Source organism: Enhydra lutris, unplaced genomic scaffold, assembly GCF_002288905.1.
Source record: "Enhydra lutris kenyoni isolate GAN:26980312 unplaced genomic scaffold, ASM228890v2 scaffoldscaffold53, whole genome shotgun sequence".
Classification (NCBI taxonomy): Eukaryota; Metazoa; Chordata; class Mammalia; order Carnivora; family Mustelidae; genus Enhydra; species Enhydra lutris.
Window position 1 is genome coordinate 7,380,824 of NW_019154137.1, and position 14,824 is coordinate 7,395,647.

At 38.5% G+C, this 14,824-nt stretch overlaps 1 protein-coding gene across 3 annotated transcripts in view; it reads right to left on the bottom strand.

Moving 5' to 3' along the window:
• The window catches only part of LOC111157267 (teneurin transmembrane protein 1), a 550,623-nt gene extending 538,614 nt beyond the window's left edge, over positions 1-12,009 (bottom strand). For all 3 annotated transcript variants that reach the window (XM_022518549.1, XM_022518550.1, XM_022518548.1), the window contains exon 1: positions 11,793-12,009. In XM_022518549.1, coding sequence (XP_022374257.1) covers positions 11,793-12,009 — 217 coding nt within the window. The remainder of the gene's footprint in view (positions 1-11,792) is intronic.
• Positions 12,010-14,824: the final 2,815 nt, after the last annotated feature.

A 14,824-nucleotide genomic window follows, 5' to 3' on the forward strand; every position in this document is an offset into this window, starting at 1 on the left:
ATTGAGGATGCTTCAGAAATCAGCTTTATTGCTATCTATGCAAGAGGTAGTCTGAGAGAAGCAACTGAGAAACACAGAGCTTGCCAGCCACTAACACTTGCAAGCATACATGGGGCTTCAAGCATTTGGGGTGAGAAGCTATAAAAGAGGAGACATAAGTGTCCGCGTATGAATTTTAGATGCTGCTCCATATAGCTTCTTTTCTGTCTTGCCTCTCTGTTATATACATCTATGCCTTGCTTAAGAAAATGCAATTAATAGAAAACAAGAGAGCGATTGCATTGGATATTGATCCATCTCATTGTTTCTTTAAATCATATGTAATTATTTGTACGTTAGACCTATAAATATAAAATGAAAAATTATTTATTATATATAAACTATGACCATCACCAAATATATGACATAAAAATGTATGTGTATACATATGAAACATACAATATAATTTTCCATTTCTTATGACTCTCTCATTTTTCAAAACCACAGATTACTTTTCTTCCAATTAGTGAAGGTGATTTGGGACCTATTTATTGATTAATTTAAGACACATTAGCATTTAGCCTGGTTGTATGTCAATGTGATAATTTTTTTAAAGTGTTCTTGAAACTCTGGGCTTGAACCATTAATGAGGAGACATAATTGGACTTTACTAGTGAAGCCTTGTAAATGTCTCAGCTGAAGCTAGAGAAATGAATCTTAACTCAAACCTTTAAATTCTATGAAAGGTTTGGGCGTGCCCTTTTTAATTTTTTCTTGCCTTTGAGCTCATTTCTAACTGCTTTCTTACATGACATAAAAGACACAAAGGGTCATTTGCTCAAACAGTTAAAGACTTGAGAGTAATAAAATTAACTACTTCATGTGTTACAGGAATGGCTGGCACCAAAAATAGCACTGCATATGGTTCAGTTTAGACTGACAGGACAGCAGAATACTCAGCTTTTCATATAAAGGCTTCAAATGAGAATATTTCCAAGGTTCCAGGGGATTCAAGATTTATCTTCTGTCACCTCTAGACCCTTTCAGAATTATAATGAGAAAGAAAGAGTTCTGAAAATAAATAGAACTTATTTGTATATGGAGCTAGTTCTGCCTCACAGATGACCAAAAAAACAGAATAACAGTTTTCTGACAGGACGGTTTCCTGACAGGACATGCTGGCATACCTCAGCATCATGCCTCTGCAGATATTTAAAACTGCTTTTGACTGTTCACATGAATAAAAAGCTACATCTTGAAATGCCAATTATGAATCTTGCTCAAATCTTTGTAATCAAAGAGAATCAGCATGTAACACCGACATAGTCCCAATCAACTCTGAACTGAAACCCTCCAAGATGCCTCAGTTTCCCTGTTATCTATTGAACCGAATCTTCAATAGTTTCTGGGTCTCAGCCACCTCACCTCTCGTGTTTGTCATTCAAATTATCTGACTTACCCTTGCCTGGCCTTTGTGTTAACCATATGATAAATGGGCCGCCAAGAGTTAAAAGGAAAAGAACAAAGCTTTTTTTGGTCCCCCATTGCCACAATCCCAGGGCTATCTATCCCCTTTGATCCTGCCCCGGAGCTGAAGCAATTCACAGAGAACCAAATTATGTACCTGAAAGAGGATAGTGGCTTTGTTTCCCAGGGCCTGGTCATCTATGTGACACCTCAACAGGGAGCCAGTCCTTTCGTTCTGAAATTATGCAGATCCTCAAAGGAAAGTACACAATTCCACCGAGTAAAGAGTTGTTTAAGAAGAGAACACCGTTATCATTCTCCCTACTGTAGTGTAGGCCTTAACAGAGATGTAAGAAGAAACATTAGAGGGTTAAACACAGTATTAGGCAAAGTGGGCTCAGGGACAGACAGCAGAAGAGAAATGGATGCGCAGAGGCAACAGATATTTTCAGACTGAGAGCAAAAGGCCACATCGGCTCAGAAGTAGCAAGGCAAAAGAATTGAGAAACTGACCTGCCTATGCCTGGATAAAGAATGTTCAACAGCAAGAGAGATGATCAAAGGTAAAATTGCACCCGTGTAATATATATGTAATTAGTGGTAACCATGTACTGTTTCGTAAAATTAGTTTAAGAATCTATAGAAAGAAGTTTTTCCATCAAATTTAGTTCTACTAGGTGAATACTACTCATTTGACAATGAATTGGTATTTAGGAAGTGGTGAATTGTACGGGACTGTGGTTACCTAATACTTGGAGCTATCTGATAAAGATGAAAAGGGGAGTTTTACAGAGATGATGACGTTCAGGAGGATGTTTGCAGGTGCAAGCTCTATACTCATCACTGTGAATACCCTTCCTCCAATTTTCCACCTTTCTGGCTCCCTTCCCTTCTCCAAAATCATGTTCGTAACTTACCTGAATGATATGTATCTCTGCACACATCAGCATAACTTAAAAATATCATTTGTGTGTCAGGGTGTGTTGTATAAATGTCAATATAAGGAAAGATAGCCTCCCTTGTTAGAAACAAAATCCAGACCATCTGTGGATTTAGCAGTGGGTGGAAACCTTCCTAGTTAATGATGACAGTAGTAAATCAAGGTGACATAATGCCAAGGGAAGGTGAAATTCAGGGGCTGAGTTTACTACTTGGCTGGCTCCCACCCCCAATGGCTTCTCCTTGTAGCTCCTTTTAGTGCTAAATCTTGGAAGATTTAAGTTGCATTAACTAAGTAGAAATCAAATTCCCTTAGCAGAGAATCCTAACCCATGATCTATGGATGCAGGACTTCAAGGGCTTCCTGAGCCCCTTGAAATGTATGGCAGATATTGTATATATGTGCATTTCCTTCTGAACAGAAGATTTGGAGCTTTGATCAGATTCTTAAAGCATTTAGTGGTTTCTCCTCCTGTACCCCTTGCTGTGAAAAACCATTACTCTGAGCACTGGGAGACAATACAGGATATTCCGAAGAATGGTATGAACTGATTTCTGTTTCAGAAAGATCACTGGTAACATATAGAGGAGAGTCTGGATTTTGCTTGTCCTTAGAAGAAACTTCAACTCATCAGCTATGCATCCTAGCTCCCTTAAATCTGTCACAGAGTGGCACCCCAAAAGTACAGACTTTCCAGCTTTAGTTTTACCCTCAATACTGTTTGGGAACCATTTTCCCAAATGAGAATGACTATTCATTGCACAGTGTGGACATCACCAACTAGAGCCAAACCTAACAGTGTTGGGAAAAGAATATAGGCTTTAGTCTGAAAAAATTCATGGATTTATATTTTACATCTATTTACTATAATTGAAGAGTCGCGATGATTATCTCTACATCAAAGACTTATGATAAGGACTAAATAAAAACTATATGTGAGCCCACTCAGCAGAATGTTTGACACAGAGTTGTCAATAATATTTATTGCCATTGCGATCTTCACATCTCCATCTTCTCTCCCACCTCTCCTGACCTCCAGATGTATTTGTCAAGAACCTCTCTTGTCACTCATCTGAAACTCCCTACTCAATCCACACTCTCATCAGATAACCTTGTCTCTATCCAAGAAAATTGAGATCATTACAACATGAACTTCAACTTTTGCCACTCCACTTCAGAACTTATTTCCTATCTCAGAGGAGGCACTGAACCATTCCAAAACCTTTCCCTCCACCTGAGATCCTAAAACATTCTCCAATAGAGCCTTATTCCTGTCATCACATTCAATTGCTTCACTCCTCAAATCCTTATGATCGGGGATCTTTCTCTAAGATTACTGAAATTGTTTGCTCCAAGGATGTAAATCCCTGTCTTGGATGCACACGGCAATCTCCTGAGGAATTCTTTTAAATGCCTAGCTCTCATCTGTGGATATTCTGGTTTAATTCATCTAAGGACCAGTCTTAGCTCTGGGATTCATAAAGCTCCCCAGGTGATTTTAATGCCAGCCAAGGTGGAGGATCTCTGGTATAATGTCAGCAATGACCTTCTAAACTGCCTGTTTTACTGACTTTTATCAACTTTCATTCTTCTTGTTGATTCTGAAGAATCTGATGATATTAGTCACATCTTCTGCTAGAAAGTGCCCTCCCTTGGCTTAAGTGATACCCTTTCCTTTTGGTCTTTCTCTGATATCTCTAGACCACCTCTTTTCTTCTGCCCATTATTTTAAATGCAATTGTTCCTCAGGGTATCATATTTGGCTCTCTTTATTTTGAACTGTACATATTCTCCCTAGATTATCTCTTCCACTCCCACTGCTTCTGGAACCATCTATTTATAGATGACTCCAAACACACCACACACAGACACACAGACACACAGACACACACACACACACACACACAGACAGGGAGTAACATCATTTCCTCAAACTTGAGATCTGAATTTTGAGCTGTCTATCTCTATGTGGTAGTTATGGCAGTGGACTCTAATGTCAGATTGTCTGGGTTCCAATCCCATTCCTGTTACTTACTACCTCTGTAATATTAGGCAAGTTATTTAGCATCTCTGTGCTTCACTATACTCTTCTGCAAACAGGGATAAAATGATCCCAACCTCATAGCATTATTAGCATGACTGAATAACATAATACATCTAAAGTGCCTTACTTGGTGCCTGGCGGTTAATAGATGTTAGATTTTTCTCTTATAATCATTGTTATCATCTCCAAGCCAATTATGTGGTTCTAGCTTCTAGACTCCCATGGTACTTTACATATATCACTATTATAACATCAGTCACTTTGCACCACTGTTGCTGGTTTATATTTGCCTTCCTACCATACTCTGCATTCTCTGAGGGCAAAAACTGTTTCTTATTCATCTATTTATCTTCAGAGTTTAACGCAAAACATGGCACAGATAAGCAGAGCACAGATAGAAAGCAGGTTTCATCTCAGTGTTTCATCTCAAGGAGGTTCATCTCAATTACTGTTGACAACCTACTGACAATGCTTGCATGGAATGCTGTGTTGATGGAAGTGTGAGGTTCCTGTTGGGCTCACCAAGAAAGAATGCCATGATTTGATCAGGGACGTCTGCCAAGGGGCAGGTTAGAGGGAGCAGTGGCCCAAGTGCCACTGACATTCCATCACACTTTAAGATAATATGTCAGTAAATGTTTATCAAGTAAGTTTTTATGAACAAAGGAAACTGACTAAAAGACATGAACAAATGGAGTTACTGCCAAATAACGTAGTTTTCTTTTAGAGTCTAGGTCCTTTCTGGGTAGTCATAGATTTAGTCTACTGAAAACTAGAGGTACGATATGCTCACAACACTGAATTCATTAGAGGTGGTCAAATGCTGGCAAAATTTTCATTTTATAGGCCTTGCTACCTTCTATTATACCTACCATCTGTGATCTTTACCATGTAAATATAGATTCTGAGATTAAAAGTTCTTTTAAGATTTTCATAGGAACTGTTACCCAAAATGTCTATATATTAAACAAATAATAGTTTATACTACTGCTAAGTGCTTGAATAAGAATCTAAAAATGTGCTTCTCAAATTTGGGCTTCTTTCTGCTCCTTGAACCCACCAGTGGCAATGGTATTTGAGCAGCTTCTGTGGAATGAAGGGGCAACATTCCATTCATGGAATATTGCCTAGGGCAAGGAGGGGAGAAATAATAGTCACTTGTGTTCATTTACTTGAAGATTAGCAAAGTACCTGAAACATAGCTGACACTAAATGAAAGCTTGATGAGTAAATGAAAAAAAAAATGGATAGATGGACAGATAGACGGATGGATTTACGGATGTATGGATGCCAACGTTTGCTTCCATGTAATCTTGGTAAATACAAATCAACAGTTCTAAATTTCTTCCACCAGATGGCGATAATGTGAGATTTAAGCTTAGGTTGTAAGGCAGAGGAAACCAACCAACCAAACAAAAACCACATCAGGAGAAAAAGAAGCCACAAAAGAGCAAGAAGGCAGAGAAAATGTTTGTGTCAGATGTAGTATCTCAAGAGTCTGTGATCTTGTGGGATCTGTAACAGGTCGTCACCATACCTCTTTCACATTCATAATTACTGATCCGTAATGGAATGAATGGCTACATTCAAAATGAATCTTATTATAAAGTTATAGGGCACTTCTCATAACTAAAATTATTATCATTGGCTCATGCATTAATATATTGATATTTTCATTTGGCTTATACTAATTTTTTTAGTTAATTGATGTCTCCCATGGAAGTGAGTCTGCTTCCGAAAAACCGCTGGCCTCTGTGCCTCTGGGAAATCTACGCCAGCTATTAGACCTGCCGAAAAGCACATAAAATAAGTTTGCCTAGGGCTCATCTAACCCATCAGTAAAGAATTGTGAATAATATTAGATTAGTGTCCATCCCTTAATTCGAAAGCTTTTGGAAGATAAGAAAATCCGTTTTAGAATCCAGTACTCTGGGGGCGCCTGGGTGGCTCAGTGGGTTAAAGCCTCTGCCTTCAGCTCAGGTCATGATCCCAGAATTCTGGGATCGAGCCCCGCATCAGGCTCTATGCTCAGCAGGGAGCCTGCTTCTCCATCTCTCTCTGCCTGCCTCTCTGCTTACTTGTGATCTCTGTCTGTCAAATAAATAAATAAATAAATAAATCTTTAAAAAAAAATCCAGTACTCTGTGTGTACCTGGGGCAGTGGATGCTGCTTTCTTGACAAACAAAAATAGGAATTTAAAGATATTTTCAGATGGGATTAAGGATTTCCTTTTATTAATATTTCCTCCAAATAAATCTTGAATTGGATGGCACAACTACTTCCCTACAAAGTGAAACAAACAAACAGACTCAGGAATATTTCATTATAAATTAGATAGCACAGGGGCACCTGGGTGGCTCAGTGGGTTAAAGCCTCTGCCTTTGGCTCAGGTCATGATCCCAGGGTCCTGGGATCGAGCCCTGCATCAGGCTCTCTGCTCAGTGGGGAGCCTGCTTCCCTCCCCCCTCTCTGCCTGCCTCTCTGCCTACTTGTGATCTATGTCTGTCAAATAAATAAATAAAATCTTTAATAAATTAGCACATCATCTGCCCTTTTCTTAAGATCAACAGAATAAAAAGTCTTGTTAAACCTCTTTGTAAACCCTTAGTAACTGAAACAAAAAGAAGCTGGCAAGGTTGTCAGGGAAGGAAGTGGAGGGCAATTAATGTTTGTGGAGTTCCTAACCATTTTTACACTTATGATCACAATTGATACTTATCATATCCTCATGAGGTAGGTATGGAAGGAATATAGTGTAGTGAGTGATGGGAACTTCAGAGCCAAAGACTTGACTTCCAGTCCAACTTTTACCAGTTTTTAGCTGCAGAAACTGACCAGTTATTTCTCACTAAGCCTCAGTTACCTTATCTGTAAACTGGAGATAATAAGTCATATTTCATAAGGTGTTTAAGGAGCGAATGTAGAGCACCTAGCAGAGTCCTGAAACAGAGTAGGTACTTGTCAAGATTTATTTTTATTATTATTTTTATTCTTACCACTGTGATTATGGCGTTGTTAATGATGATAATGAAGTCAATTCTGCAGATGAAAAACAGGCTCAGAGAGCCGAAGTAACTTGCTTAAGGCAGCATAGCTCGTAAGCCTGAAAGGCATTTAGCAGAGTGTCTGCCACTATGGCAGGTGCCTGATTATATTTGCTTTCTTCCTTCCTGACTTAACAATTTTCTGAGAATTTTATTCCTCAAAGATAATGACAATTCTAGCTAGGTTAATGCAAAGTACTACCACCACATAAATATGTGAAAATTATTAATATTTTCTTTTGCTCATGGGTAGTAATACATGGAATAAGACAACAAAGTAGATTTCAGACCTCAACAAAGAAGATGATAATTGGGTCCACGGTTTTGCCTAATGAGAAATAATTCATTTCTCCCCCCCAAAAATCCTTATTTTCCCCTTAGGTGTCTGTAAAGATCAGCGAGTCAGTGACTGATAATATCCCAAGTTTCTGGACTTTCACCTCCTGGATCTTTTTACTTGAGTATATATAAGTCAGTGCACCAAAGGATAGTGCTAGCTAAAAATTTAAATAGGTTGAAAATGTATTTATGTAAGTTCATGGATGATAGATTCAGGTTTTTGTCCTTGGCCTTTTTCTAGTCTCACTCTGCACATTCTCCCTGGGTAATATCATCCACCCAAGGCATTTCCTACTGTAAGATACTAGCGAACTCAAATCTACTTATATCAACAGTCCAGATCATTCCTGAATTCTAGACATGCATTTCCAAGTGCCTGATAGGAAAATCAACTGGGATGTCACCCAAGCATCTTACACATAAACACGTCCAGAAAGAAATTCATTCTTTTCCCTTCTAAACCTACCCTCCTTCCTATTTTCCTTCTCTTAGTAAATGGAGCATCATCTTCCCAGTGTCCCAAACTTGAAATCGAAGTGTCCTTTACTCTGTTATCTCTTTCAACCTCAACAACTAATCGATTACCAACTCCTATCAATTCCTCCACACTGACATCTCTGTACTATGTTTCTTTACCTCTTCTGAGACAGCCAGAGTTTATACCGTCATCACCATTCTTAGCCTGGGCTAATTCAGTAGCTTCATAGATTGCCTCTCTGCATCCAATTTTTCCCACCTGCAATCAATCTGTTATACTGCTGCTTATATATCCATAATTCTCTCCTACACTTCTCATCCTAAAAATCATATTCAACATGAAATTCTCCATTACTTAAAAGCTGTGGTTTTTAATGCATCAAGGAAAAAAAAGAACTCCTAAATTGGGCATGCAATACCTTTTTTCATCCAGCTCCAGTATACCTTACTCTTAGCCACACTGAGATTTTCACCATCCCAGGCCTTTTCACAGCTTTATTCTTTGGCACCTGCTGATCCACCCTCTTGGAATAGCCTTTTCCAAGTAAGACTGTATTCAAATTTTAAAACCTAGATCAAATATTACCTTTCTATGGACCCCAATTCCCTGTGTATTTCCATACCACTTTATTTATAAAAGTACTTACTACATTCAATTGCAGTGATTTGTTTGATATCTTTTTTCTCCACCACATTATGAATTTCCTGCAAGCAGAAACTACTGGAGTCATCTCCATCCCTAGCACTGACTCAAGGTCTGACACATCGCAAGTGCTAAGTAAAAGTTTATTGAATACTAATAGGTCATTGAAAAAGTTAGGATGGCATCACAGAAAACAAACTTCCGTCTTCTCAAAATTTATTTTGATCACAATGCAGAGACAAAATATGAGGCTGGCTAGAGGCTCTTTACACTGACTCAGTACAAAATTGCTTATATTTTTAGAACAAACTGCCACTAGTCGTGAATTCGTATTTAAACTCACAACATATGAGGTCAAGCACTCTACACTTCATTCCCATAACCCACAACTCACAATTGCAAGTTCATATTCTGTAAAAACAAACTTAATGGGAACTGTCCATTTGTTAAGGCATAAAAGAGCCAAAAATAGAAGAATAAAATTATTTTATAACAAATTTACAGTCATTAGCAGAACAAATAGGAAAGATTAAAATGAATTACTTGAAAAGACAGATATGAAACTTTTATCAATTATGATAAGAGCTAAAAATGTGTAATATAGCTAATATCATAAACATTTAAGCTATATTTAATGTTAGTATGAATATATAAAATCTTTGGCTCAATTTAAAATTCCTCTAATGTAAGATTCTAATGCTAATTAGAGTACAGTAGTTTTCTTTTATAATAACTGCATTTTACATGGTCCAGGGCAATGGCTGAGAATTTGCCCTTCTAACAAGTTCATGGGTGATGCTTTCGCTGCTAGTTTAGGCCTCACATTTTGACAACCGTTGATCTAGATAATCAAATGAATTTTTTTTTTCATCTCAGCATGGATTACTCTTAAAAAAAAAAAAAAGTAACCTGTGTCAATGTCAGTATTATAAAGCAGGTTTCAATGCATGGTAAGTACTTGTGTTTTGGTTGGGAACAACTTATTCCTTGAATTAAAAATTATAGAGCACAGATTATATGCAAAGTATTATAGAAAAATAGAAATCAGTAAATAAATCATGATCTCCATCTTCACTGAGTGTACATTCTAGACAAGTATATACAAAAATAATAAAAATCAGAAATGGGCACAAAGAGGGTGACAGTGCAACAAAGGCTCTGTGGCAAAGTTGCTGGGAGACTAGGCCTTGAAGATGGTTGAATATGGTGAAAGGGAGATGGCGGAGAAGGGCATTCCAACAGAAAGGTGATGGCATGGCAAAAAGACTGAAGGGATGAGGTAAGGTCCAAGGAGATCAGTTAGGAAAAAAAAAGAGTTGAGGTAAAAGAAAATGAGAGCAGTGATAAGCTAATGGAAAGAAGATGGATTTGAGACAAGTAGAAATTAAATCTGCTGGAAGAGGCAATTGATTAGGTACGGAAAGTATACATAGATGGCTGGGGAGAATGGGAGCATCATTAACAAATGCTGTGATGGAAAGAAAAGGAATGCAATTAGAGATGTTAAGATGACTGCTGCCATTTTAGATATATCGATTTAGAGCTGCCAGTGGAGGTGTCCATTCATTCGAAAATGTCTAGCAGATAACTGAAAATGTAGGGCTAGAGTTTGGGAAAAATGTTGGAGCTGAAGATAAATACTTGGAAGTCATCCAACTAGATGTGATCTTTGAGGCGCTCTGAGTAAAAGAGATTTCAAAGGGATGGAGCAGGGGCTCCTAGGTAGCTCAGTCATTAAGCATGTGCCTTAGGCTCAGGTCATTATCCTAGGGTCTTGGGATTGAGCCTGCATACCCTGCATTGGGCTCCCTGTTTAGCAAGAAGCCTGCTTCTCCTTCTCCCACTCCCCCTGCTTGTGTTCCCTATCTCTCTGTCAAGTAAATAAACAAAATCTCTAAGTTAAAAAAAAAGGGATGGAGCAGTGATCCTCAAACTTGAGTTGCCATCAGAATCCCCTGGAGGGCTTGTTAAACCATAGATTGCTGGGTTTCCCCCTCAGGGTTTCTGACTCAGTAGGTTTGCAGTGGAGCCTGAGAATTTGCATCACTAGCAAGTCCTACGTGTGATGCCGCTGTTGCTGCTCCAGGGTCCCTAAGTTTAGAACCACTGATCTAGATAATCAAATCTTATTTTTTTTCATTTCAGCACTGATGTATTCTTTAAAAAGTATATATTAACCTTTATTGGTCAGTGTCTTTTCTTTTGTGTAGTTAAGAGCATCTACCACTGCTTAACTATCAATCAAAAAGAATAAGGCAATCGTATTTCTATCTACCTGTTTTCTATTTATTAAAAACTGTCTTCTCAATTCCTAACTGAGAAACCAAAGTTGTCCAAAGGATCTGCTCTACATAGTGGCCATGGTAGGAAGGGTTCCAACAAATTCTTGCTTTCCCTTAGGACTGTGTTGCACAAAGTGTCCACATTCTGATGACAGACTTTCCAGACCTTTGGTGGTCTCCCCTAACCTTTCTAAAGCTCTTTTAGAAGCCAAATATTTATTTGAGACTTTTGTCCCATATAGGCAATGGCTTGAAAAGCACTTAGCTGTTTATTTTTCATCTTACTATAAATTATTTATCCTTCAGTCTGAAATGGCTATTTGTAGGATTAGACAACTTTTGAATGCTCTGATAAGAGGATTGTTGCATCTAAATTCATGCATAATCCATAAAAAGCACATGTAACCTACAACCTCGGCTGGATTGGCATATGAACAGATTCACTAAGCGTATGTAAGCAGTGAGCATTATTAACCAGTTAACATCAGCGAATTTGTTTTTGAAACATAAGTTTACACACACAAGCATTCCCTACTGAGGAATACTATTAGTTCTAAAAATCCAGTAAAAACATACCTTGAGTAGATTTCTCCACTTCTTTCCTCTTCCTGCTCTGGCTATTGTAATTCATCCTCAGCTCTTGGTTATACTCATGCAGAGTTTCTCTGGAGTTGTACGACTGTCTTGGTTTTCGTCCATCTTCACTTTCATCAGAAGAACTGGTATAAGCTAGATCCATTTCATGTTTGACTTTTGAGAGAGGCTGGTAGGGTTTGCAGTCTGTTTGCTCCATGTCTGATTAAGCAAGTTCAATTTCATGAAATGAAGGAAGAGGAACTCCTTTAATGTAAGCAGTCCTGGAAGAGAGGGAAAAACACAAGCCTTCTTAGATTTGTTCTTTTGAGAGGAAATGCATCTGGCAGATTCACAATTGGTTCTGATAATACTATCAAAGGAGTGAAGCAAAAGACAAACTAGATGACATGAAGCTAGCCTGAGGCAATAATAACACTCTGTGTTACATACACACATTGGCAAGCATTTAGGATTAAACTGGAGGTTGCAGCATCAGAAAATACTTGAGGTAGAAGAGAGACAGCCTTCAAAAATATTTGTATTGGAATGTAAATAAAGGACAGCATTTTCTAAGGTGTGTGCGTGTTCTTAATGATAATGTCAGTGGTTAGATTAAAAAAAAATTCTAAGATTTGAAAGTGGCCAAGAGTACAAATACTAGCCTAGCAGATCCCACATTTGAATTGAAAACTCGTAAGAGAACTACATTCAGAAAAAAAACACAGTCTTGCCTCCGGTTTAATACTGCATTTAAGAAAGGGGTTTTGAAGAAGGGAAGAATTGTGAGTGAGGGAGGCTCATGAAATAAAGTGTCCTTGAGGGGGACTGAGGTCTTTGTGTCCATATTGTGGCTTTTGAACCTTGGGTTTGCAGAGAATTTTTAATGAGTTAGGTGGCGGTAAATTTTTGCTCTTCATAGTTCCAAGAGGATGTAAACAACACTTCTGGTGAGTATACTGGTATAGGAACGGCAGGCTCTAAATTGGGTTTAGAGATAGAAATTTTAAAACTTCATGATAAATCGCTGAGAGACCCCGTTTTCCCCCACAGAATGCTGAGCTTGAAGTCGCTAAGGCTCTTAGGGCAAGTAGAGGCATTTTCTGCCTTACCACAGAGATGTTTGAGCAGGTTTGAGAACGTCAAATATCATTTGAGATGTCCAAGTCCTCCGAAAAGCTTAAAGCCCTGTAAAAATGTACTTATTTTCATTCCTTACGTTATTTTATCATTTTCATCAAATGCTGTAACTCTGCAACTTGGTCCTTTTCTAAAAGTGCAATGTTAAAAAACCTAGTTCGAACCTAAATAACTTGATGATTTTACTTTGCAGTGACATGGACTCCTTTATTTTTCTTAAGTTCTTCACCGCGGGTATTTTCTTTCTTTTTTTTTTAAGATTTTATTTATTTATTTGAGAAAGAGAGAGAGAGAGAGAGAGAGAACATGAGGGGGAGAAGGTCAGAGGGAGAAGCAGACTTCCCACTGAGCAGGGAGCCTGATGTGGGACTTGATCCTGGGACTCCAGGATCATGACCTAAGCCGAAGGCAGCTGCTTAACTGCCTGAGCCACACAAGCATCCCATAGCCACAGGTATTTTCAATGAAATCTACAGACATCTAGACTGTGGTTCCTAAATCATGCGCAGAATCTCACTTTTTGGAATTTCTCTTGTGTGTATAGCAAACACAGAGAATACAGAAATCACTCAATAAAGCTTATGCATTGACTGATAGGCATTCAGTGGTACCTAATCCTTTGTAGTCTGAACAAAGTTTCATGAATCGAAGTGTTACTTTTCTAAGTGAATGATAAGGTCCTTGAAGGCAGAATCTGAGTCTTGTGCTTCTTTGCAGCCCCCATGCCACTTAGCACTACTCTAGGCACACACATAGTAGAAACTAACACCTATCCTACAAGTTCCATAAATGGTCTACAGAAACAGCGAGTTTGGTATCACTTAATACTAAAGATGAACATAGTTGGAGAAAGCAAATCAAGTATTGTAAGTGAATATACACTGATGATTTGGCAACAATCTAATCTCACGTCATCGCATAAAACAGACTGTCTATACACTCCCCAACTGATAGCTTCAGCATAGTCTCTCCTCTGAGCCACAGACGTGAATATCCCACCACCCACTCAATATCTCTACCTGGCTTCTCAAACTTACTATGTTCAAAACCAAAGTCCCAATTCCCATGGCTTGCCAAACCTGCTCCTCCCATGGTCTTCTCCATCTTGGTAAATGGCAGCTCCACTCTTCCATTTGCTCTTGCCACACACATAGACTCCTATCTTTCACATCCCACATGTAATCTATTAGTAAATTCTGTTGGTGCTACCTCTGAAATATATCCAGAATCCAATGACACCTCTCCACTTCCCCACTCCCAATTTGTTCACACCATCATCTCCCACCTGGATTACTGCAATAGCTTAACTGATGTGCTGCTTCTACCACTGCTCTCGTTATAGCACATTCCCCACACTACAGCCAGAATGAAGCTTTTAAAATCTAAGTCATGTCATGTCTCTCCTTTGCTCAGAAGCAGCAATAGTGTCTCATTTCCTTCAAAAGAAAAGCCAAAATCCTTACAATGACCAACAAAGTCCCTACAAGGTTCACCTCTATCTACCCTAACCTCTCTAATCTCATCTCCCAGTATTTCCACCTATCTCATGCACTTTAGGTGCATCAGCCTTCTCACAGTTTCTGAAAATCTCAGGTATGTTTCCATCTCAGGGCCTTTGCAACATCCTGTTGTAAACCACCAAAAAGGGGTCACCTCTCATCTTCCTTCCTATCTTTTGTAGCACTTATCACCAAATGACATACTATATATTTTGCTTATTTGTTTATTATCTGTCATCTCTCTCTCCCCTACTAAAATATAAGCTCCATTAAGTGTTTTTATCTTTTCTATTCACTGTTATATCCCCCAAACAAGCACAATGTCTGGCATGTAGTAGACTACATGAAGGCAGAATCTGAGTCTTATGCTTCTTTGATCAATACTTGCTGAATGAA